Source organism: Hippichthys cyanospilos, chromosome 15, assembly GCF_059441005.1.
Source record: "Hippichthys cyanospilos isolate Australia breed blue-spotted pipefish chromosome 15, RoL_Hcya_1.0, whole genome shotgun sequence".
Classification (NCBI taxonomy): domain Eukaryota; kingdom Metazoa; phylum Chordata; class Actinopteri; order Syngnathiformes; family Syngnathidae; genus Hippichthys; species Hippichthys cyanospilos.
Window position 1 is genome coordinate 9,796,756 of NC_142383.1, and position 27,920 is coordinate 9,824,675.

The window sequence follows — 27,920 nt, forward strand, 5'->3', positions numbered from 1 at the left end:
TTCAATGAAAATGAAATTTATCATAAATTTCCACCATTAATTCTCATTTACAACTAATTTAATTGCAAATCGTGTGACCAGTGATTATGTAGCTAATGACAAATACTATCTTGGATGACAGTTCAACAGCTTTAAACTAGTATATGCATTCACTATGATCCAATCATTTTTGCGTGCTCTTAGTATTTTGCCACAGTAGTAAAATTTGTATGCCCTGCCCCTGCAACTTGAATGGACATTTGGCTCTTCTGATTTTGGGTTGTCAAATAAATAATGATATGTAATGATCTGTAATGTTCTCACGGCCAGTCATTGCTGTTTGGTGCATTGAATTAGTCCTTATACTGACGTTTAAGATGTCCTGCTGTGTGATAAATCATAATACTCATATCCAGTCAACTATAAGAGCTAGTAGAGGTACTAACTTTGTTTTATTTCTTCATGTAACTAACAGTCTTTGGATGTGAGCACTTTTCTTTGTTGGGAAAAACAGAAAATCAACTGACACAACATACCTCGCTGTTCCACATTCCGAACGCGCTGCCAGAAAGCTCAACTTGCTATGCAGCACATGAATGTGAAAGTAAAAAGTTTACATTTCTTTCAAATTGGACTATTGTATAAGTCGCTATGACAACGGCCCAATTAATTGGCTTGCTGGACTACAAAAAGAAAGACAAAAAAACTGGACATTGGGACGTGACCTACGTAAAATTGGAACAAACCAACCAGGCTGACAAATTGTCAGGAACCGGGACACAACACTCAAAATCGGGACTGTCCCAGTTAAAACTGGACACCTGGTCATCCTATATTAGGCGTTATGAATTTATGCCTATTAATCAACTGGTGCTAAATTGATAACTAGACGGGAGAGTTGGACGGTACAATTTTCAATCAGGAGCAGGGGGCGACACAGATGGCAAAATGTGAAATAATTTCTTGTATTGGCAAATCATGTGATTTCGCCCCCTGACCAGGATTCTTGCGACATGGTTTTGCATCATGTTCCGAAATAACCACTTAACAACGAAGACAATCAAAAAAATAGGGCATGCCTTCATTGGTTTGGATTTTGTAAGTAACTGGACTACAAAGTTAAGTGAACTGTAGAGAGGGCGTAACCCTTTCACAAACACAATTGTTTGTATTAGCTTTGCCAATAGCAACACATTTAACACAAATACAAAATATGTCATAAACAAATTACTAACAGCATTTCAAAGTCATTGAGGATCTCTGATCGTTCATCCTCCTCTACAATTAGTGTCACCCGTCATCCAACGCCAAAGAGTTCACTCTTTTTCTGCAATCCGTTCCTTTAGATCATTTCTTCACATCACATTTGGAGTCGCTTGACCTCATACAGCCTCTCACCTTTTCTCAGGCATTTTCTCTAACATAGAGTTCAGCCATTTAGCTTTTATACAACAGAGTGTTCATTGTTGTGATGGTGATGCATGCCGCCGCTGAGCACCGTGTGGTTGATGGACGACGCAGATCGGTCGGACCCTTCCGCCGCTGTCCCGTTGACGTTCTCCTGCCGTTGGCAGCACAGGATCTGCCGAAATGTGGCACTCATCTCCTTATCACGGTAGGAGTAGATGATGGGGTTCATGGCGGAGTTGAACTCGGCGAGCAGCAGGAAAAACTTTTCGTAAGTGAGAACGTTGCAGCTGGCGCAAAAGACGTCAAGGAGGAGGATGACGAGACCTGGGGTCCAGCAGATGATGAATGCACCTACAGAGACACAGTACAAATTACTTTAACAAGTGGCCACAAAGACTACATATCCCATACTGGGGCATGCAACTGCTGTTAATTTGATGGCAAAAATCCCTCCTTTTTATATACTATGCAGTAGGTGAGCTGAAGTTTATCCAAGTAAAGGCATACCCTGGCCACTCACTCATAGAGCAACCATTCACACTCATATTCACACGTATAGGTCATTTAAAGTCTTCAATTAACCTAAGAGGAATGTTTTTTTTTAAATGTGTGGGAGGAAGCTTGCATAACCGTAGTAAACCCACAAGAGCACAGGGTGAATATGCAGATCTAAACTCAGGAAAGTCCAAGCTGACATTCAACAACCGAACGTCTCGACTGTGAAGCAGTTGTGTATATATATATATATATATATATATATATATATATATATATATATATATATATATATATATATATATATTCAAGATTATACATATAACAACAACAACAACAAAATCCTCATTACAATGAAAATGTATTGACAAGGCCATATCAGCTTCTAAAATCTAATTATTTACATTATGGTTCAAACGATAAATTGGCCGACTGATTGGATAGGCCAATTATGGCCATTGAAACATTAGGCGAAAAAAATAATTGGCCAAATGGACAATATTTGGGGATTTTTTTACCTCTTAACCTCTCTATATATAACCATTTATACTGTAGCTGTAACTAACACTGGTGTCATTATTTATTACACATAAGTCTAAACACAATGAACTTAAATCTTCACAAATTTATCATAATATACTATACTATACTATACTATAATATAATATGGGTTTAAAAACAACAACAACAGAAAGCAGAGTAGTTGCACAAAATGTTAAGCCGTTATGTGTAAATACAACATTATATTTGGTACACTTAATACCCTGTAATTTTCTCCAGAATGGACCATGTGATTTATAACCGCTTCACCTTAAGAACGGATGTCAGCTTTTCAGCCATTTTCATTCAAATTATTTGTTACTTCCACTTTATAGTCCAAACATTTGGAGTTTACTTGTATTTACAAAAGCTTACATATCAGTTTTTTTTTTTCTTTTGAATGTATGGCATGGTTAATTTAATTTTCTAAAGACTTCGTGAACAATATTTATGAAGTCAAACTGTGTTAATTTATTGACGTAGAGATTTTGTGGCATCAGCAACGTGTCTGGTTGATATTTTGTACAATGAACCGACAAACGTACCATCCCAAGATTAATTTTGCTGACGAGTGCGATTGATAGTGCAGAGCAGTGGCCTATGAATCATTCTCCACGAATGGCAAGGTCAAGTGTAGTGAATTGAGTCAACAAAGGCCATTTGTCCAAACTACGACCAAACTCCAGAGCATTAACCCCTGGAGACAGCAGACCAAAAAGAAATTGACAAGAAATGAGGACAGCAAGCTCCTTGTTTGACAGGCCGGTTATCTGTTCGGGTTTTGCGGGCGGCAGCTGCAACAAAAAGGGCTTGACCTCACTTCTCGGCTATGCAGGCTCACTCATTGGTGTTTGTTCATTTTCCAGAATGTCTTACGCCCAAGCTGTCCGAATCGTTTGTTTCAAAATCATCCTCTGATCCTGACAAGCCTTGGCAGAGAAATATCCAGCTGGATCAGAGTAACAAGAAATGCGGCTTTCACGGTCACATAAAAAATGTATGTATGATGTAAATAAAACTTTACTTAAGGATCATGACAGTACTTTTCCCTCAATCAAATGTATTCATAATAAATTCTAGTTTTTGAAATGTCAAATGTAATGCTGCAGCAATCAATTCACAAGTGTATTAAGAAGTTGTGGTGCATTCAGATATATTGTTAGTATCGAATTTTTGGCATTTGAATATTTTACAGAAAATACAAATCAAACATTGAGTATATCCATTCATCCATTTTCGAGAGCCGCTTGAAGCAAGGGTCGCGGGCTTGCTGGTGCCTATCCCAGCTGACTTTGGGCAGTAGGCAGGGCACACAGACATGAACAACCATTCAGGCACCCAATCACACCTGAGGAAAATTTAGTATGTCCAATACACCTGGTGTGCATGTTTTTGGAATGTGGGAGGAAGCTGGAGTGCCTGGAGAGAACCCACGAGGGCTCGGGGAGAACATGCAAAGTCAACAAAGGAAGGCCAGAGCAAGGTGGGTTTGAACTCGGGTCTGTGAGCTGCGTGGCGCAGTCGAGTCGCGTATCGAGGATTATGATGGAAATGAAAAAGTATTTTTGTTTTTGCCTGGTGAAAAACAATTAAAAAAACAACAGAGGATTTTTGTATGTATTTAAATTTAAACTGATTAGCAGCACATTACTTCCCTCTCTCAAAACATTGTTCTATGCATTTATCCATCTAACCACTAAAGTCAGAGGTAGACTTACAATCGTGTTTTTGTAAAATTAAAAAAAAAGTAAAACGGGAGAAATCGACTTGAGAGGTCGACCTGTCATCGGGGAAATACGATAAATCTTTTTTTTTTTAGCTCCCGTAATTGCTAATCGAATACGAATTTGGAACACTGTTGTGTTTTTATCAGAAGTCGGGAACAACAGCTGCAGTGGAAAGACTAGTCAAGCTGTTACGCCGAAACATACTGCCGGAAATGACTTCAAAATAAAAGTGTGCCAAGGCATTCCTGTCCATATATTTGGTAAATTAAAGTTTATCTAGAAATCAGGCAATCTGTCGTTTTACTTTCATACAGAGCATGCACAAATAAAAGTTATAAGAGGGTATCCTCTGCAAATAAACAAATGCCTCACTCATTTTTTTTAAATTGAGGTACTCAAATTGATCAAAGACTCGTTTCAGCTCTGGTTAAATTAAAAATCCATCCATCCATCCATCCAGTTCGTTTATGTGAACTGCTACCAAGATCTCCACGCAACGAGTCTGTCTTTCTCTGAAAGGTTTCCCCCATGATCATCCTTCATTTCCGTTGTAAATCCAGGGGAATGTAGCTCCTGATATTACATCCCATCACACCATCGTCCGCCTTTTTCAGAAGGATAAAGACACAAATTGCACATACCCTCAAAATCTTCCCCAAAAGCCGTTTTTGTGGATGGAGGAAAGGAATATGTTTTTTTGGCAGACCAACTTGAACCCTTTTGCCTTGTCACTGTTGGAAAATGTCAAATACAAAGGAAAGAAACTGGAGAAGCAGAATAGTCTGTGGAGAAATGTAAATAAACACAGCTCCTCAGCACTGAATGGAAAATCTTGAAATGTCTGGAAAAACTGTTTTGAAACTTTCCAGGGTTTGTCTGGCACTGTGACAACAACAAATTCAAAGAGGGGCATTGCACTTGGTGTTATTTAACTGCAGCTTGCACATATTTCAAGTGCTTATTCAGCGCTGAATCAGATCACTTGGATTGATGATTGGATTAATCATGATTAGTCAATGCATGCCTTAAAAATAATTCAAATGCTGTCAGATAATTAATCATCTAGTGTGAGCAACCCAATATTTGAAGGGTTGGCCACTGTTGCATTGTAACATTGGGAATGATTTGAGCAACTATGAATCCATGTCGGATCCGAGAAAATTCTTTTACTGCAAGTCTGGATTTGTGGGCATGTAACAAGTGCTTCTAATCCTTTTAAAAGCGTTGCCACATATCAATGTTTCTTTCTTGTATTTCTCATCAAACAACTTGGCTCCCGATCAATGGTTATCGGTGTTGGAATTTTCTGATTGACCTCATTGCTATTTTTCTCAAAGATATAATATCTCATGTCCCAATTGTGATTTCCCTACATTATTCCATTAAAATATCTGTACCGATGTGTTTTTCTTCAGTCAGTTATAGAGTTTAATGATCTCTATCATAAACATTAAGAGCCAAAATCTCTAATTGTTCCATTAAAACATTCACTTGACCTTGACCATGCTTGGTCATGCCTTATTTCAAATCTGGCTTGCTCTTCTAAATCTTTCAGTTCTTCTCTGTAGCCCTCTTTTTCTTTGTTTATCTCGTTGTGTGATTTCCTAAGCCAGTAATCATCTGAGGCCGTGACCGTGATGCCATTGAAATAAAGCAGTCAGCAGAAAGTGTATGTGCACTTCTAAAATGGCTCTGTGGTTTCCCGTTTGTCCCAAAAGAAAGATTTCTTATTCCTCTGCCTCTCTCCACAACTTCCACATGTACACACTGTAGATTAGATACAATCACAAAAGGTCACGAAGTTTTCAGCTTGATTGTTTTGTTAAACAGGCTGGCAAAGTTAATATGGTGAGCTCATGCTTAGAAAAGCACGTCTCAGACTGGAACAACTGTGACTTCTTTGAAATGGTAATAAAGCTCTGCTCCAGTGTAACAAAAACACTCTAAAATGTCTAAAACAGGATTTGCTGGCAATGTCTTAGATATTTTCTGAGGTTTCAAATGTTATTTTTCTATTTTAGGCTCACTTTTGCAATTGAAAATATTTGAAAGTGAAATCAATAAGTATGTAGAGCGTGCGGAGCCCCTGTATGACATAATGTAACATTTGCATCATTAAAGACAGGCATTCATGTCATATGATCTCGCCTACCTGACCCTGCAAAATCAGATAACAATGTGGAAATCAACATTTAGAATGTTTAAAGAGGGTCAGAAATTGAAAAGCACTCTTGTACTCTGTGTTGACGTACTGATTTGATCTTTGACCAGCTTCATTGTCCTTATTCAGTTAGAAATGATTTTAAATTATTTCTTGTTTGGATATGCCCGCAGTTCTCAAATGGGGATACAAAAACCCCTGGGAGTACAAATTGGCACTTCAAGGGGTACATGAGATTTTAATAGGGTTTCTGAAGGTATCAGCAATTCTACCTGAATACTTTTAAATGCAGTGATAGGAATAGTGTAGTTTCTTTTCAACATAAGAGCAAACTAATTGGAACATGAAATTGTACATGCCTTTAAGTTTGATGCAAATTGTCTTTAGTGATGCATTTTTTTTTCCAGCAGACGAACCAGAAATAAAAACGATGGTTGCATGAACTATTTCCTGGAGTTGCTGAATGAAATAGGTGTACCACAAAATATTTAGTTCAAAGTATAATTTATCAGACACCAATGGGATAGCAATCTGATTTACAGTAAGTCTTTTTTTTCTTTTCTTCATCAATATATGCTGGTTAAGGGGTACTAGGTTGAATAATATTTGAAATTAACTTGTGAAAATTTCATAATCTAGAGGTATGTTTGGCTGCGTCACACAACTGTTGTTTAATTCACCAAGTAAATCCCAATAAAAGCTCTGTAATACTTTTTGGAATTGTAGCAGTAAATGACAGCTCACAAGTTACAGGATTACCATGTTTCTATAAAAATGAAGAAAAGCCGAAAATATGAGTGAAATTGGTTGGGAAAGCCGTTAATGATACATTTCAAAGGAGATTATAGTTTATATCCGTAAATGATCAACTTACACAAGCTTAAGCCAAAACCATAAGGGCGCTATTGTGCCTGATTAAAAAAGCCACCCAGTGTGAACAGGAATTTCCTGCAATGCACTTTGGACATTTCAGTGGCAAATAACAGCTCAAAAGTTATTTGAATACTGTACATCATTTCTAAAAAAAAAAAAAAAGATAAAAAAATAATACAAATACTAGAATAATAAAAATCATGAAAGCACAATTGTTCCTGATTAGAAAAGCTACACTGAGACCAGATATTGCTTGGGTGTTTCAAGCACAAACGTAAATGCATACAGACACACAACAGGTGACAGTGTGAGCTGCATACCAGGCATGTTTCCACTTTGACACTGGATGGCAGAGCTTGGCTCGTTACCATGTCCGATTGGTTCCACCTTCAGTAAAAAAAAAGTGGACACGCTTCAAAAGATCTTAAATGGTAATGCCACAGATTTCATGGCAGTTGCTCATACACTTGTGTCATGTATCGTAAGTGTTGGAACGCCACACGGTCGGATGATTGGCTCATGCATTCTACACTAAGACAATCGAGATAATTCATACGCAGAGGGGACTGTAAATGAGTTGCCACTTGACTCATTCACCACATACATGGAAAATAGCTTTATTTTTTTGGACAGAGTTGTTGACTCAGAGAAGAAAGACAGATAGAAGGTGTCACTCAACTTTTTTCTATCTGCAACAAGATCAGCAGTTAAATGCTCTTAAAGTAAGGGTGCCCTTAAATTGAAAGTGGCTAGTTAGGCAAACATGAGCATTGATAATAAAATGAAGTGCTTACTTCTAAGAGCCTGTCCAAAAAGCTCAACTGAAATGAGAAACCTTAAACGGGTATTGTAAAATCCAGTGAATATATTTTTTTTCATATGAAATGATCCAAAATCATTCCAATTATTAAAAAAAAAAAAAAAAAAAAACACACACAAATTTTAAGACACTTCATTCCAATACTATATTTAAGGTCTTATGTTCCAAATGTATGTAATGTAAGTTACATTGATGGTTGAAACTGTGGTTGAAACTAGTCAAGCCACAAGAGCAATAATTCCTCGTGCTATTCATGACACAACACGCAGCCAACGTAGTGTGGTCTACATCATCATAAAACATGTCCAACTACAATCATACACTGAAATGATTGCCTTGATATGTTTTTATCTGGAAGTTTTTCCTGGCAGCATGGCACGACGAAAGTCCTGAATTGGACTTATTTTTGCCAACAATATACCATCATCCTGAAATCAGTGTTATTACAATATGGGAGGAAAAAAAGTGTAACCAAATTTTCCCTTCCACAATTCACAAATAAAAGCCTATAAATTTTTCAAAAATTGTGCGACCTACAATCACAGAGGTACAAAATCAGTAAAAATGATATTGTGCCATTTGGGTAAGCCCCCGACACGTGGACGTAGGGGAAGGAAGTATGCTAGCAACGATGAACCAATCAGACAACTTTTTGTAACGCATGCAGTACTGTGCCAGCAGCAATAAACCAAACAAAGAACGGTACACATAATATGTACGATATGTTCGCTGGCAGCAATAAACCAATCATAGAACATAACGAATTGCATACACCGGGAGCAATAAACTGTTCCGAGTATATTACGTATGTACATATGTTAGAATATGCATCTGTTAATATGGTGCTTCATATGTACTGGTTAAGTGAAAAATAAACCCCATAAATAATACTCCACCTAATATTCCGGAAGGTAGAAAATATGTAACTATGGTGGAATTGTATCTTATGGCACCTGTTGCCATCATTTCGAGGCTAATACAGTGTTAGCAGCTACAGCCTGAGAACCTTATAATCCGTAAATCAAAAGAAAATATTTACATACTATTACAGAGGAAAACATGTTTTTAAGGGTAATTTTGGGGTTGCCTATGATACATGAGTATGTATTATAAATGGGATTTTATGGATGTATTTTTTGTCCACTGTTTTTTGTAGTGTAGACTGTGTTCTAAAATTCCCCCCTTCCCCAATCTGCTTGCTAGGAAAACGGTAAGAATACGTGAGGCTAAACGACAGCCAAATCAGGAGGCTAGCTGAACACTTTGAGTCGGACGTATTAACCAGTCAACAACTGTGCCACTCATTTGCAGAGCACAGCATGTTTCACGATTTAAAAGTTTTATTGTCATATGCATTGTAATATCACACAATGAAATTCCTGTGCACTTCCCCGAGCAGTTGCATCAAAATGTTTTTTTTCTCTACAGAAATATCCTAAAATGTGTACCAATCCTTTGGTTTTTTATGTGTGCATACACATATCTCTATAGAGGATACAAGCTCATCTGTTTGTGGTTAAACTAATCAAGTGGTTTTGTGTTCCCATCATTGGCTAACATTACTGCTGCTTTAGCGTTGATGTGAAAGAAGTAGATCTGGTGTCCCACAGTTCTATATAAAGCAAAAAGAGTTGTGAAAGGGCACAGCTACAGCATATGTCTATGCTTATGGATTTGTTTAAGAGTGCAAAACCAACTTGGCTCATTACATTCCCATTCTTTCATCGCTGCACAGACAGAAATATGTCATGGATGGCTTTACAGCATCCTGAAAGGAACAAGCAGGGGGCGACTGGCAGGGAAACAACTATCATCTGGCCAACAGATGGGAGAAGCATGACATGACATCTCTGAGGGGTATACTGTCAAGTATTTCTTCACCTTTCTCCCAAAAGGTGAACATCAGCAAAATCCAGAGCTCAATAGTAATGCCTGGCAACTCTTCTGAAGACTGGAAGACTTATGAGCCTAGCTAACTTAGCTCTATTTTGGCTAAGTTATCATGAGAAAAACAAAACAAAACATTTAGATGTACAATACAATCAAAGGGTCGAATGTGATTGGATGTGATTGGTTTTCTTTCTCTGAGTAATAGTTGAGTTAAAAGTGTAAGAATATTTGATGCTGTTCTTGAGCCAGCCCTGTACTGGCTGCTCCTAATATTGAGAAATGTGTGATGGGTGTGTTCTGTAAATTTCTCCGTCTCAGTTTCATCTGTGTCAAGATGAAGTCATTCGCCAGAGTTTAGAACATTGCAGTGCTTTGAAATTTGGGGGAAATATTGACTCATTCAATCTCAAACACATATTTTCATTTTTTTTTCCAATCCCAGGTGCTTATTTACAACTCCTAATCCAATCAAGTTGGGATGTTGTGTAAAATGGAAATGTTAACAGTTTATAATAATTTGCAAACTATCTTCAACCTATAGTCCACTAAATGAACTGCCAAAAAAAAAAAAAAAAAGTATAAAAGACAAGGAATGTTGATGAATGCTCAAAGAGCAGCTTTTTGGAACATTCAGATAGGTATGGTGTTGTGTTCATTTCAGCAAGGTAATGCCAAGCCACATTGTATATGATAGATAGAGATAGATAGATAAAGATAGAGAGATAGAGAGATGTTTTGTCTGGGATCAACATATCCTGCTTTAAAGTACCAACATGTCCTTTTCCCACAATTCAATCAGGTTCTCACTCATGCTCGCATTGTTGTCTATGAACTGTAGGCAAGCACATTTTGAAAAACTGAAAGGCTCAATGTCTAAAAACTATTGCACTAACAAAGAGCCCAGGAACCACGCAGAGTGGGAGATTCTATGGAATGCTTGGACATAAAACTGTCAGACTTCACACACTGCTCAGCTGGAGGATAAACCAGACATTATCAGAGTACAGCCTTGGCAATTTGCAATGCCAAATTGAAGACATGTGGCAATACATTACTAGGATTGAATATAAAGTAGGTCTTGTATACATTTAGACGTGTACCCTATGAGTTTATCCTACGTTAAGGTGTATAGAATATGTCCGAGTCAATGGCATTCCGTACATTCAGTTACCCTACACAGCACACAGTAAAGTCTAACACAGATTGATCGTTGCATTTAAAAGAAAACTGGAAGACTTAAATATAAATCAAGTGAACTAAAACTCATTCAGCATTTGCCCCATACGAACAACAATACTGACAACCAAATTCTGTAGAAAAAGAGAATGAACGGATGGATGATGCTTACCCAGCACAATGGCCACAGTTTTCAGTAGTGACATCATTGTGTCTTTATTACGTCGTGGTCCGGAGCTGTGACGCGACATCCTCATTGTCCTTTGGCGCACATAGACGAAGATGTGGGCATACAGCGTCACCATGACAACAAATGTCACCAGGTTAAAGACAGCCCAAAAGACCAGGTAGGAGTTGCTGTAAAGTGGTGCCATGTTGGAGCATGATTTAATACTACAGATGCAATTCCAGCCCACACTTGGAATGGCTCCCATGACTATGGACATAGTCCAGATGATGACGATGACGACAACCACGCGACGGTTGCTCATCCGTGTGTGCAGCTGCATGCGGAACACTGTGATGTGGCGTTCAATGGCAATAGCCAGGAGGTTTGCCACAGAGGCTGTCAGGCTTGTGTCAATCAAGCCTTGGCGGAGAAGCCAGGTTGAAACAGTCAGACGCCTCGTGTTCGGTCCCGTGTTGAACATCAAGTAGAAATAGGCCAGTCCGGCAAAGAAATCTGCAGCAGCCAAATTAGCCATTAGGTAGTAGATGGGGAAGTGGAATCTTCGGTTGACATAGATAGCTATCATCACCAGAAGGTTGGCGAGCATGATGAAGATGCAGACTGTGATGCCCAGGCCCATCACTAGGCGACTGACCGTGTTCCAGTCAGTAGCTAGGTACTTGCCACTGCGGTTGTAAAAGAAGGCAATGGTTTCATTGTAGTAGCACTGCTCCTCATCCATGATGGTTTCTGAAAAGAAAATAATACCTTATGAGTCACACATAACTTGTTCCCTGTATTTAACATGTTTGCCTGTAGCACGGTGGACTTTCTTAATGCAACACTTCAAATCCGGAACTTGACACTATATTTTCAGTCAAGGGAATTGACTAGAAATTACAAACCTAAGAAATGTTTACCCTTCATGGGAAAAACTGCACCCTAAAAGTTATACTCCTTTTCATGTATGGTACCAGCTCTATGTTCCATTTGCCTCAGTTTGGAGGGGTTGGATGTTCACCTCAAAATAGTATTAAAGGGGAAGTGATATCGTGCACGATAAAACTATATTTTTGCATGGTGAAAAAAAAATGACCACAAGTTGATTTGTTTTTTGCTTAATTTTAAACCATGCTTGGTCGCACAATACTTTATCAGAAAATTGGATTTTCGACAAATCTCTCCGCATAAATCTTGGTCTGCCTATGAGATGACATGACGTCAGAACCACAGAAACAATTTGCTGGTTGAAAAAGCACATTTCAGTGAGCCTCTTTTGTAAAAAAAACAAAACAAAACAAACAAAGAAAAAAACATGATCAGTAGGAACATCAACTTTGTCAGGCTGTCAGGAAAGTTTGTCAGTTACGTAGAGTCAGTTACGTATAGAAAACTACCTTTGCAAAGTAATACGAGTGCTCTCGCCAGCCTATATGGAGCACTTGAGCACTGTTAGCTAGTGTGTAATGTATGCTAGTTACAGCTATAATAAGCTTGAGCCAATAGTAAACACTGGTAACAGGTAGCATATGTGAATGGTAATGTCAAGCTAATTAAGTTGTTTAATAGTACTCTGAAATGGTGAGATATTTGATTTTAGAACAATATTGTGTTGTCTGTATTGGGAGTCAGGATCAACACTTTCTGGACAGTAGGCTGGTGTCAGACCAAGAGGCTGAGGGAAGTAATTCCATTCAGAACGACATTTGTTCATTTGTGCTAGGGGTGGACTAATGAAGCTTCAGGAAGCATGTAATTTTGTTTTTCTCCTCAAGAGGGCACTCATGGTTCAAGGATGCTGTGGGAATTTAATATAATTGCATTGCTCTTGGTTTATTTTCAAACCAAGAGCACCGTCCAGAGAATACAAAAAACATCGCAGGTGTTAATGCTTTTTTTGTCTATTACTAACTTTTGCATTTCTAAAAGTACATGGTGAATTACTTTAATGACAGGCGAATGATAAATCTACTCAATGTAGGAGCGATGAGCATTGGTTTATGTCAAGCATAAGGTATCAATTAGAGATGTTTGGAGCCCCACCTGACCCTTTTTTGGGGTAATCTACCTCAACCTGCATTTTTTTTTTTTTGATAATAAGAAATTGTCACTCATGGTATGACCATTCCAACCCATTTGCCAGACAGACAAACCTATGTTATCAATGCAAACTTCATCTAGAATACACAACAGGATATGAAATGGAGAACTCAAAGAATGCTTTTCATTTAATGCATGTCAGTTCAATAGGGACTCTGGCAGAAGGATTTTGTGTTTAAAATAACTGCATGGACAAAAGTATGTGAACAGGAACGTTTCTGGAAAACAAGAATTCAACTTTCTGCAAATGTCCCTTGTGTAGTTTCACATTTTGACTTATCATAATGTCATCACCAGGAAATCCATGTGAATGTTCAAACTCAGCCTTTTCAAATTAAAATTTTTCGGTAATGGAGTAATGGAACTAGATCAGAGGTGGTATCTACAAAAAGTTACTAAGAAAGAACTTCAAGCGAGAACACAGTACTTACATATCTGAAACAAAAACAGATCATTTATTGTCCTGCCTACATTCCATAATCATTCTCAGAATAATACACAAAACAATCTAACTACCCTTACATATATTCATAGATAAATGCATGAACTGGATCATATTAAATGGTAGAGGTGTATATACAGTATCAGGATTTTAACATTTTTCAGGAACGGCCGACAAAAAAAACACCTGCTGTCTACAAAGTAACATGTTACAGAAACAGCAAATGTTGTTTAGCAGCTGTGTATGTTTGTGGGGAAAAAAAAATAGTGTGATATGAGACTAGCCCCTCCTTTTTGTCCCCCCATCTGGTCCAGTTTAATGAGTGTTACCGTTTGGGGAAAAACAACTCAGAAACTGAGAAAGCTAAGAAACAGCTAACAGGACACCTTTAGTGACCCCGCACACGGACTCAACAATCACAAAGGCCACAAGAACCGAATACATAAGATAAAGCCAAACAGATGCCACTAAGGTCTGTATTTTTGTGAGCAGCATTAGTGAGCGTGATCACAGCCGACTTCAGTAATGGCTTATGAAACAGCTTCATTCCCTTAAAATGCAGTGTTGTGCTGGGGCTTACACCTAATGATTGTCTTCGATGAAAGACTTGAGGTCTTGTGGAGGTCTTAAGACTCTTATCGGTGTCTCAGTTAGTGTGAGACGGTAGTCTCAGACCGTTTTGGTCGGTCTTCTCTAATATAATCTTACGTCTTTCGGTCTTTGCAGTGACGTGACGCAGCCAGCAACCCTTAGGTGAGCTCTAAACTGTATATAAGAAACAATCACAAGAGCGGCATGGAGGAGGAGGAAACACCAGCAAAAACACGAGTGCCCTGTTAAAATGTTGAGAAAAAGGTGGTAGAACGATGGTCACAACAGCCCATACTTTCTTATCTGTCGAAACAGAATTGAGATTCATGACTTAAAACGCCATAATATGAGTGAATGTAATAGCTAGAATAGATGTTGGTAACCCACATGTCCGCAAACAGAAATCACAATAAACAGGTAAGAACACACCCGCAAAATTCAGTCTTGGTAAAATCTCAGTCTGCGACCAAGAAATGACCATAAACAGTCTTTAGATGTCAGCTAGTGTGAGATTTTAGTCTTTCGAGAGTCTATCCCAAATCTTCTCAGTCTACTAATGTGCTCATTGCACTAGTCTCTTCATGGTCAAAACCTTTTAAGACATAGTATTTCCTAATTAACCCAGGCCCAGAATGTATTTTTGTGTCTAAATAGGTTAAATTGAGCACTCGATAAAGACACAATATGAATAATGAGAATATGACAATAAATATTTGTAATAATCTCTCTTTAAATCCACTCATCTGTAAACAGTTATGCCAGTACCCCCGACTCAATTTCCTCATTTAAAGGCAGGGTAATGAGGCCATGTTGAAAGGCAAGTATTTTAATTCCAAATGACCCCCAAAAATCTGGTTTCTGATTTGTTACCTCATTTTGTGTAGTAGGTTTTATGAGTAACCATATTTCAACTCCTAAATGGTGCCCACATTGCACTGTAAAGTCCAAATGCAGCTCACTTTTAGCAATCATGCAAGCCAAAGACAATACAGTGCTGACCAATATACCAGCAGGGAATGTTGGCAGCGTACCACATACCAGTATTCTTTGGCCAAAACGGGTGTGTGTTCGGCATGGCAGCCCACCAATAATATTAAAGGAGTTCTGATCAATGAAATAAACTTTATTCATGTTTGCTTATACATCCAATTACCCAGTCAGGCCAGCTTTGCCGGCTGTTTTGTTTGGATTGGACATGAAATCCTGTTTCATTCACTAAATTAACAAACGCTTTCACCACAATAATACACATGCTGTTAAATTAACACCGGTCACGCACAGATTAGACATTTCATATAATCCAGGTTGGATATTGGTAATCTTTGTTTCTGGTACTCTATGGAATTTAACTAGAAAATTATCCAAGTTTCCCGTCAGTTGCACTTGTTGTGTCTCCAGAGGAAGTCACGGCTTGACCATTAAAAGCTCTGAAAGGAGAAGCTGAGTGACAGCGGCAGCCCTAATGCCTGATAGATCTATAATGTGGCGGAGTCTTCGACAACTACCACCACAGATGAAAGCCCATCTCGTCCACTTGTCAAATGAGGGATACGGCCATTAAGTATCTGTAAGGAGCTGTTAGCTCTTAGTTGCCTGAGGCCAGTTGTCACAATTTAAGTGGAAGAGGAAATGGAAGTGACATCTGAGTGCACTTTGCACTTTGATTCATGTATGGCGCCTGTGGTGAAAAGATACTTGTGTTGTTTGTCCAAGGGTGTGTGTTTATACGCAACAATTGCTGGGGGGGTTCTTTTTCTTCTTATACACTTGACCAATCATTGGGAATTGAACAGAATGTTCCAGTGTTTAGTATGAGTGATTCGGAAAAAACATGAAGGAAAGCGTGTGTGTGCAGATAGCCTAGGTGTTAAAACGGAGAACAAAATAGTCACTGTGCCCAAGTGTGTGGCGACACACTCATTGCATGCTTGTTAGTAATGTGTGATAAGGTCTGCCTGTGTAGCGAGAGGAAAAAAAAGTGAGTGTATGTGTTCATCTGACCCGAACAGGAGAAAATGAACGGACCACCCACAATTTGCATGAGGTCATTTTTTAAGCATTTGCATTCAAACTTCTTAACAGAGGAATCTTTAATGTCCAACATGGAAATTTGTACATTTTCAAATGGGGCTAACAACCGGGGAGGGACATTTTTCTGTTTCTCAGAAAACCTCTGAGCCTTAGAGGCCATGGTTTTGCGACATCATGCTATACCTCTGCATAGTTCAAAAGATGCCCGTACAGTATATCTCATGAAACCTTAGGTTTTGTGTGTGCAATATCGAAGGATAGACTGATTGTTGGCCAAGTCGATTATCGGAACCGATATTTTTCTTCATGATGAATATCTGCCTCTTTGAGACGTATCGGTCCGATCATTGGTATATTTATCCATCCATATTCTAGAGCCACTTATCAGCCTTGCTGGTGCCTATTCCAGCTGACTTTGTAGTAGGCAGGGGACACCCTGAACTTGTTGCCAGCCAATTGCAAGACACACGCAGATGAATGATAATTCACATTCACGAATGCACCTAAAAGCAATTTTGATTGGCTAATATACCTACCATGCATGTTTTGGGAAAAGTAGGAGGAAATCAGAGTGCTCGGAGACAAGCCACACAGGCACGGGGAGAACATACAAACTCCACATGGGAAGGCTGGTGTGAGCTAGAATTGAACCTGGGATCTCTGAATTGTAAGGACATGCTATCCATTCTTCCAACAAGGATAAGATATCCAAAATGTTTTAAAATAAACTGATAAATAAATAGTATGCAAATCTGAAAAGTTTTTTTTTCAATTGTAATTTTTCTATGTCAATATGTTCTCTTTTACTGAAGATTATCAGCTCATAGTCCACTAATAATTAATATCAGCCTTTTAAAAAAACGTAGCAGACAATTTTATTCACAAAAAACACAATCTTTTATACAGTATTTCCCCCACGGTGAGAAAGTAAGTAATAGCCAACAAGAGTGAGAATACCTGATGAAAAGAGGGTTACAAGGTCAAACAAACCAGACAAAAAGGATAAGGATACATAAAGGAAGAGAGTCAATGAAAGATTGAAGACATATGGCCAGAGCTCTTGCTTACACATGTTATATATCCAGAATGTTATCAGCGACATCACAGTGCAGAGGGAATTTTCAGATTAGACTCACAAATATTAATCTGTGACAGGATGTGAAGAAAATTTGAAACAGAGCTGACAATTTAGAAGACTTGATCTAGGTGCACTGTGAATCAGTCTGCAGGATATTTCACTCGCTTTGGATAGATACCTTCAGCCACCTATTGGCCGAAGGTGGCTGGGATAGGCACCAGCAAACCAGTGACACTAGTGAGAATAAGTGGCTAAGGAAAAAAAATGGATAGATGGATTTATACTTCTTATGAAATTCTGACAAAATTTAAGGAAACACTCAAACAAGCAGAAATGTTAGAATATGAACAATGGGGATGACTTGGTTTTATATCAGGGTGAAAAAAAGTGATGTGGAACATCCCTGTATAGAAGATAGTTTTGTTTTGTTTTTTTTAACAGCAATTCAACTTTCAGATATTATCAAAATAACAGAAAACTGTTTAAAATTGCATTTTAGTTTTGATTCCAAACAAAAGGTGCACATTGTTCCCAGGGTCAGCACAATCTTTTATAAAGGTAAATGAAAATTCAAATAAATAGTAGTTGACCATTTTAAACTGATCTATTACCGGCCAACAGAATATTGAAAAATTATTCAAAATACCAAATGAGTGCCAATAATCAGTCTATCTGTACCATATATCAGGGTTTACTTTTACTTGGTCAATGGCCTTCTAAGGAACCCTTGAAGACTTGAAAATTTCTCCATTTGGCTAAAAAAAAAAAAAAAAAAAAAAAAAAAAGCCATCGAGTACTCTGTGTGGCAAATCACACTGCTTATGTCAATCTCCTCCCTTGTACTTAGCTTTCTCCTTGTGTTTCCTCCTACCCATGCTAGTCCATGGCACACCCCCTCCTGATCCCCCGGTCCACTCTTCCCCCCACACAATGTGCGCATTGTTCACATTCCCCCACTCCAGAAAGCCAAGAAACGGGGACATCCAACAACCCAAAATACACACAAACACAAACACACACACACGTACAGTACGTACATACAAGCTTTTCATTCTCTGACTTTCTCTTGAACCAAGTGCACATAAACCACGAACATACACCCTTACACTCACACGTAGGCTCTGCTGATTAGTGGCAAAGCTCAGCACAAGGGATGAATTGAGAATCTGAGGTGAGTCATGCGTGACTGGCTGCAACCGTGACGGGATTCACAGCTCATCAACGTACGATAGCCCTAAACACTCATACCAGCCACTACAACTACACGTGGTTCAGTCTTAAAATAGCATAAGAGCTAGCATGTGTAAATATATATATATATATATATATATATATATATATATATATATATATATATATATATATATATATATATATTATATATTCCTTCAAATATATACCTACTGTACCTAAAGAATATGCCACTTAATAACAACAATATGGTACCAGGGCTTGAGAATCCACACATATAACAGTATATGATATCACCCTTAAAATAGGCTAATTAAGTTACATTTGATTTCAAAAGCAGTTAACAAATATTTTTAGTATTTTTTTTACATTTATTTTTGCTACCATCGATTTAATAAGAAATTAAAATGACAAGAACATATTAAAAATGCAAAAAGGATTGCGCGCACCAAAGTGGACCCCCACAGCGCTTCGTTATTTGAAAATAAAATCCATCCTACTTTCTTTCTTCTAGAAGATTTCAGTGTCTGCGTTGAGCAATTTATCTGTATGTTTAAGATGCATGGCAAGACATGGCAGCTAATGTTGAAAGCCGTTTCTGGCATAAGTTTTAAGACACTTCAATGCCAAGATTGAGAGTTGAACAACAAGGTGTCCACAAATGTTTTCTTAAATACTGTAGTTTTAATGTGCCCAGCTGATAATCGCTGTCTCATTGTGATACTAGTTAAGGTGACAAAACCAAACCGACCAGATGCAAACAATGGGCATATTGTGTACAGTAAGTGTATAGAAATTGTACAACCCATTTTAGGAGTGTGTGTGAAGCATATAAAATAGCTTGTAAATTGCATATTTATTTCTGGTTAGTTAACACTGTGAGGCACTAACTGTGTTGTCTAATTTCCCAAATCCGCAATCATGCACATATTATACAAACCCTTTAATTTAGCTTCATATGTTTTTTTTTTCAAAGATGATCTCTTGAAAAAGCCAAGTGACAGCTGCAATCTGACAGATGGGGTTTGACGAACCCTATCATTTTGCATTTCCACATTTTTCATTCTGTGATCAACTTGCTAACGTTTAAAGACGAAGCTATTATTAGCAACCAATAGAGCATAACAGAAACCTATACATAATATCTATGCAGCCAATGTATTGGTGGAGACACTTACATCACAAGCATGTGTTCAACAAATATAGTTTGGATTGCACTTCACATTCTATCACATGTGGTGACAATGTTTTCATTCAGACCTCCCAGAAGATTGCTACTCTGGGACAATTGGTCAACAGCATTCTTTCTGGTCATGTCTTGCATTGCAAAGTTCTTTAAAACATCACAGAAAATGTCCAATATTTCTCAGTAAACTGTTCTGTATGCATTTCTCTCCTTTTGTAGCTTGCCACTCATCGTACAACACAGTATGCCGAGCAACACAATCAACAAGCCGGCAATTGTTGCCCCATGACAACACAATGTGATGGATTCAGGCCAATAAACCGTATCACACTGAGGAAAAGTGCTGCTTTTACATTGTCAGTAAAATGCCCCATGATAAAACAACACAAAGCTGGCGTGCAAGGCCGTTGAACTCAGCTTTATGGGAACTGCACGCAAGGTTTTAAGCATGATACTAAATCATTCACACTGAAGTGTTTTTGTGAATTCTATGAGGAAATCTTTAAATGATATGCCAAAATACGTGCACAATTAAGGTGGTTTGTGCTGAATCAAAGTTTAGAATTAGGAAAAGGAATTGGCAGCAAAGACACTGGTTGAATTTGTGATTGTTATTTTTCTTTAACTAATGCATTCAATTCCCCGAACGAAATTTAGATGCTGAGCCAAATGCCAGTCAGCATTCACAATTTTATGTCTTGAATTCCACAAGTTTCCAAACACTGCACCAGCATTTTGAGTCACTATTGCAAAGCTCAAAGAGTGAAAGCTAGACGCTGTGCAGAGCCCAGATGAAATTTAGAAGTTGTCTTTGGAGAAAAACCTGCACATGGCGAGACAAGATAAACTATGATAGCGAGTGTATTCCCCTGACACAGTCATTCCCTAATTGCCAGTTAGACTGACAAACAGCTTAAGTCGTTTGCATTGTTTCCAGTTGAAATGGCCACTTTGTGACAACTCAGCATCTCCAGCTATTTTAACAGCCCCTGGGTCAAGATAAACTGCAGCGTATGTGTCAGCTTTAACGACAATTTAATGCCAGTGTGTCAACGTGTCTTCTCATGAAGAATTAGTGGATTCAAGAGATTACATAACCAAAACTCAGAGTCGGAGTCAAATGGTTAATCTACGGATCTGGTTTAAATCGCTTCCTGTAAATGTCTCTTTGCATCTGAGACTAATAGTGAGTTCACACTTTTCAAACCCCTCTGAAAATGGAAGACAAGCAGGATCTTCTCGTCCATGGAATGTTTCTGGCTATCTGGTCCAATTAGCTCACCTCAGCCGGTCTGTCGATCAACATGGGTTTTTCATGTTGGAGTGCAGACGGAGGGCAAGCAAGCACATCACAAAGTACTTCACTAAAAGGCTAAAAAGGATCATCCCATCTCCTCTAAATACAGATGTATTGGATTTTCTAAAAGGCGTACTTTACAGCAAGAGACTCTCAATGCTTTCGCTGGACCACAAAGGGACAGAAGCTGAAACCACTAAAGTGCTTTCTTGGTTTTCTTCCAATCATTGTAGGTCAAAGGACAACCTTTGCTCATCATTTAAAGAAGACTACATTGAGGAAAGGTTTGGCAATTTAATATGCTTTATGATTGAACATTTTACTTCAAAACCTAGATGCAGAATACATGTATGAAATTATTAAAAAGCTCAGTGTGAAATTTATTTTTTAATCACTAATGGTAATGCCTATGGAACAAAACTTCATAAATTATGTCCTTCTGTTTCTATTTTCATTTTGGACACAGGTCTGGACACACACTAATTCAAATTGTTTAATTAATGATGGCCACTCATTTTTCTTCAGTCAGCTGATTGGTTCTTGCCATAATTTGAATGTTAATAGTTGCCCAATGGTGCTGTCGGCTATTAATTTGACAAAAGTGATTCCACTAATTAACACAGACAAGCACACTGGCAAAGTGAAAGCCATTTGAGGTGAATACCTCTTGAAGCTCACGAGAGAATGCCAAGGTAGTGCCACGCATCAATCAGAGGCAAATTTGAAGAAATATTTTCGGTTATTTCACCTTTTCCCGCACATTTCCACATGTATTCAGCCATAGATTTGATGCCTTCAGTGAGAATCTAGAATGAAAATTAGGCATGAAAATGAAGAAGACGCATTGGATGAGAAGGCAACCCCAAACCTTTGGCGTCTACCACTGAAAACTAGAGAAGGTTTTTACCCCACATCGGCAGCTCCACACTTCCATAGGACATTGAGTCCTTGGTGTTGAAGTTCATTCTGCTAAAATACTGACACTGTTACAAGCTGTGAAGATGTACATTCACGGGTCAACTTCGAACACCTCAACCCACACTGATCCATATAGTAGAGTATACTATAGCTATTGTAGCAAGTTTAACGCAGCAAAATATAGACAACCAGAATATTAAATCAGATAACACATAAACAAATAATATGGTATTCCACCAAAAAGAAAGGAAAAGGCCTCCATTTTGTACCCAAAGCACAGACAACTACTGGTGCACATCCAATGCCACACAGAGCGAAGCTCACTTGGCTGTGTCAGTCATCATTTTCCATCAGATCAGTCTCCTTTGAGCACACGCGACATCGGTCAGCTTCTAAACATGTATGATGACATACTGGAAGCTGTTGGAAAGAGATTTAGAAAAAACTTTGTTTACTGGTGAGGAAAACACTGTTGCTATCTAAATAATGTCCAGTGTATATTTTAGGAATGAGAAGAAGAGAACTAACATGCAATTCAGAATGAAAATGTTTCAACATGCTCACTTGCAGGTGCTTGGGAACATGTATATACTTATACTCATATATATCTATATATCGCTCTCTCTCATATATATATATATATATATATATATATATATATATATATATATATATATATATATATATATGAATCCCCCCCCCCCCCCCCATGGGATTATATGGGTGTATCGGCTAAAAAAAAAAAAGCTAATTGCAGCAAAAATTGTCAATGCTTTGCATGGCGGTAAAACATGCCAGAAACTCTGTTCGAACCCCAACTTCAAAATAAACATATATTTACCTCACAATATATGCACACAAATGCCTTAGTATGCGTTTATTTTCAAGCTGTTCCTGGCAGTGTTTTGCGACGACACAGCTTGACCAGTCTTTCTTCTGCAACTCTTTGTCCTGGCACCCAATACAAACAGCACTACATTGTTCTGAAATCATGTTCAATCACCAATTCAGGGTGCTAAGAAATCACTTCATTTTACTGTCAGACATCAACATTGGGCACAATTTGCCAGTATTTACCCGTGGTTTGGGCTCTGCTATAGCTAAAGTATGTATCGCATAAATTATCCCCTTGCTAGCAGTGCTCAAATGTTCCATATAGGTTGGTATAGGTTGCTAAACCTACTGATTTAAGGTCTCTCTATCTTGAGGATCACCAAATAGGTGAACTCTACACAACAACAAAACAAAAATCCCACCTTTTGGCAAAAAAATGCAAAAGAATGTGTGCTAAAAACTAAACTGTTGCTCTAAGAGTGAATTATGAGACATTTAAAGGGAAAAAAAAGTATAGGTAATAGGTTTAATAATTTAATGCGGGGTATTTCTTTTCTTTATCAAACAAAGTGCAACTCTACTACCTACAATGAATGTTGAAATCAATCTGCACTTTGAGGTGAAGAATGGGTGGAATGCAAGGAGGAGGAAGCTAAGAAGAATCACAACACAGATGTTTCAAGGACCCACTTTTTTTTTTAAGGATGTCAGAGTTCGTGTCAGGAAACATAAAACAGCCATCTCAAGTAGAGACAATAAGTCTTTGCAAGGGCTTTTTGTTTGGCCATGAGTGTCGGAAGTCAGAGATTTGAAATGCTCCATCACTTTTGCTTTTTTATTTTTTAATATAAGTCCTTCGAGGAGAAATAATGTCTGTGCAGCTTCTCTGGTTGCCAAGGAAACCAGTGAGCTCTCAAAGACAATCCCTCCCATCATATTTGGACCACTCTTCTGTTATATCCATGGAGACTCATTGTTTATCAACTCAAGCGAATAAGACGTTTAGCTACCTTAAATCCTTGGCAGTAAAGCCAATATTTATTCTAATGTGAAATTACCATATTGCAGGCATTATCTTATGTTGTGTCTGTAACACTGTTTAAGATCAAGAGTATGATTGTGACCTTTTGGTAATTGTTTGAAGCGAAGGGGAGAAATAGTCCGAAGCCAACCAAGCAATACTGACATTACAAGTGAAAGGAAGGTTGGGAAGGTGAAAGTAATCTCCATAATTAAAACATCTTGAAAAAGCACTGACCCTCACCCCAAGTCAAAGTGTAAATGCTTTTCACACTCTGCCATTGCATCAAAGACCCCCTGAGGATTGTGGTCATAGGTGATAAGTAAAACGGTGCCCTGGCACACACAAATGCAGACATAAAACTTTTCAAAAATAGGAGATGCCAACTTGTCGGAAGGTAATTCACAATGTGGTTAAACAATATCCTTCTGATCTTTTGACTCACTATCTTTTGGTTCATTCAAACTACACTACTAAGTCCAAGCATGCTCTGCAGAGGACATTATGGACTTTTTAATGACGTTTTGTGTGCTTGGGTGGGATGCCATTAAACTTGCTGTCTTGCTGAGAAAAAAATGGACACCAATTAATAGGCAAAAAGTAAATACTGTAATACAAAGATGTGGCTGCTCAACACACTATGGATATTGTTTTATCCATATTCATTGTCAAAGTCTTCTGTTTTGTGTGAAGAAACATAAATCTCTTGTAACTCATAGTGAATGCAGACTACCTAATTTAATTTTGAGGTAAGATACAATGCAGTGGTTAGATTCTTTTGACCAAGTTATTATGGTTAATAATGTGAAAAAACGTGTTAAGGTTGCAAAGCATATATGTGCCTTGATTGAAATAAATTGGGTCTTCAGAACCAGACTTAAGACATATTCAAACTTACTACTCTAGCAAGAGGAAAATCTAAGTAAATACTTTAATGACATTCTTAATTTGTTCATGTTAAACACAATCTTGATTTAATTCAGATTTTAGTAATATTGACCTGTTTTGGGGTGCTTTATAACAATTCCAGGGTTTCCAGAGTAAGATTTAAGAGTTGAGCTAATTTGCCTGTTTATGCAAAGATGTGACTGCTGACCACAGCATGAAGGAGAGATCTTCAAGATGAATTGGTGTTTCCATAAAGCACCAAAGGGGATTGTTTATAGAAAATCATTCATTCATCTTTATTTTTCTTATAAAGTGTCTATTAGATGGATGACGAGAGAAGCGATATAAAAACATATCGACTCACTATTAAGATTTTTTTATATGCCTGTTTAGGTGATTAAGGTTAAGTTATGTTTCCACGCTTAAGTTCCCAGCCTCCATGGCGCAATAAGCCCCTCACTGCTGCGCCCCTTTCCCACAACTGCGCACAAACCATCATGAGCTATCCAAATAACGGAGCACAAGGTACGTTGAGGCATCTGCTTATTCCATAATCAAACAAGGCTTTATCAAATGCTTGCCATGCACGTCTACGTGGCAGGTATGCTTATGTAAAATTGTCTACATACACAAACAGAGGCACTAGAAAAAAAAATCAAGTTGTTTTTCTGCTCAATTAATTACTGTAAGTGAACTAATCAACAGATCAAAAAGAAGTATTCTATACTTACAATCTTTGTTTCCAGCGGGAAGCAGTATGAGGATGATTTAGAGTGTTTCCTGAGCGGCTCCGAGATGTCCAGACCAAAAAGTTTGATTCGGGAAAACCTGAAATTCCTTCCACGGAACTCGGGCTGCACTCCTGTCAAAGTGGTGAGGTGTCAAAATCCAACATGAAGCCAAGTCGTCTCATTGTATGTCCAAATATACACGCAAGTCTTGTTTTTCCTGCGGAAAGTTGCAGTTCTCCTTCCCACATGAAGTCGCTAGATGCTCTCCTCTTGGTGCCTGGCGCGCCACTCTCACTGTGTCTCTCTCTTCCACCCTCTCTCGTTCGCGTGCACGCAAACGCTCTCCAGGAAGGGACCTTGCTGTCTGCACATGACGTCACGGACACGCGCACGCGCGCCCAGTGGAAAACGATGGCTAAATAAACTGACGCGCTCCAGGTTGCTGCAGGAGTGCAAACAAACATAAAATTGTGAGCGTTTTCTCGAAACTATTTGGAAATTCGATGATTCCTCGACATGCAAATGTGCAATTTAATCCTGAACAGAACAATATAAACAAATAGAGATGTGCCCTGTACCGAAAAATACACACACGGGTGCTAAAATTAATTTCAGGAAGTGTAAACTTACAATGCAAACAAATCTCTGATTGTATGTATGAAGTATGAGCAGAATTACTTCCCAAATACTGTATCACAAAACGGAAGTACCTTGTGCAAATATGTAACTATATAGCCATACAAATCAAAACTTTTCTAAGTTTGAAAATATCTAAGAACAATTCAAATATTGTTGCCAGTAAAACAATGCAACTTAATATTTATGTAAAACATCCTAATGATTTTAGCAATGTTTCATTGTATGATGTGGTTATTGGTTTATACTAACATTATTGATATTTTAATGGATAAAAAAATTTCTTAAAAGTGCCTAGCAGATGAAAGTTGCCCCCCACCCCTCCACCCCCTTCCCCCCAACCACACACACGCACACACACGCACACACACGCACACACCTACACACCAGTGTTTAATTGGAAACACATTTTTTTTTCCAGTAACTTGTTAGGCAAGAGAAACAGGAAGGGAGTGAGGTCTGGAGTGAAGAGACTCAAAAGAGAGACGATACTCCTTACCTATTAACCTTTTATGTCTTCAAAATATTTCCTCCTGTCTGACTATGTTGGGTATGCCTGTATGCATCCCATTGATCCTAAAAATGGACCCATATTGAATTTTTCATACCATGAGAAAGTATTTGCCAAAGGGATGCTTGTATCTGCCAACTCAGCAACATCTGAGAGCACTTACTAAGGTTTTTAACCTGCTGCTTCTCCCATATAATAAAAGTGGTAAAGCCACAAAACACAGAAAACGTGCTGTTTCTCATTAGTCTCATAACAAATAGACATGCTACTTACATTATTTAGGTTCAAAATCATGCAATGCTGCAGGCTTTTAACTCATTCAATGCCAAATACATTTTAATTTTTGATTTTTTTTCAATCCCAGGTACTTATTGATTTAAAAAAAAAAAGGGGTTTTTTTTTTTTTTTGTTTTTTTTGTTTTTGGCTAATGGAGGTCCAAAAATTGCTGATACAAAGAGAATTAAGCACTAAAATAAACCTTGTTTTAGAACTTACGCAACTAAAGCAGTTGATCGCTTTAGGTACTTTATGCACAAAAGCAATTGATTACTTTAGGCAATAAAGTAGGAACGTAATCAATTATGTACTTGTTTGAAGTAATCATGAGTACTTTAGTGTATAAAGTAATTGATTACTTTTAGAACTTTAGTACATGAAGTAATCAATTACTAATCCTAAAGTATGTGATTAGTTAGTACTTAATGACCTAAAGTGCCCCAATTGGTCAATTACTTTAGTTCTTAATTCAAATCAATTTAGTACCAGTCATTTATAGACCCTACTTTAGTCAAACACTTGAAATAATATTTCAAAACAATAAGTTTGGGCTCGGTTAAAAGAAAAAAAAAAAAAAAAGCTTTACTGGGATTGTATGGGTCAAGATCCCAAAAGACCATCAGCTGTCAGAGGTTGAATGAATTTCAATGACAAAACTGAGAATTTCCTTTTGAACATTATTAGCTAAAGATCACTTTTATCTGAGTGTGTGTTCAAGTAAAGCATTGAGTCTGTTATTTTTTTAGGTGGTAAACTTTATAAATGGTTTTGAAGCATATTTACTTTTTTGATGAAAATCGTCATCACAACCTAACATCACAGTACCTGCTTTGACACGATGTTTAAATCTCTGTGACATAAAAGCTTTAATTATTAGTAACCCTTTAGTTCAAAGCCTACTTAAGTTTGATGTAATTTTAATTCATTGATGAAGAAAATGTAGCCATA

General features: G+C 37.9%; 1 protein-coding gene across 1 annotated transcript; it reads right to left on the reverse strand.

The window, feature by feature from the left end:
- lpar1 (lysophosphatidic acid receptor 1) lies at positions 1 to 25,922 on the reverse strand. Its single transcript, XM_088435667.1, has 3 exons — positions 25,549 to 25,922; positions 11,244 to 11,990; positions 1 to 1,740 (listed from the first exon to the last, which is right to left on the reverse strand). Exons 2-3 carry the CDS (start codon positions 11,980 to 11,982, stop codon positions 1,424 to 1,426), a joined length of 1,056 nt encoding a protein of 351 aa, XP_088291793.1. The 5' UTR covers positions 11,983 to 11,990; positions 25,549 to 25,922; the 3' UTR covers positions 1 to 1,423.
- Between the last annotated feature and the right edge of the window lie 1,998 nt (positions 25,923 to 27,920).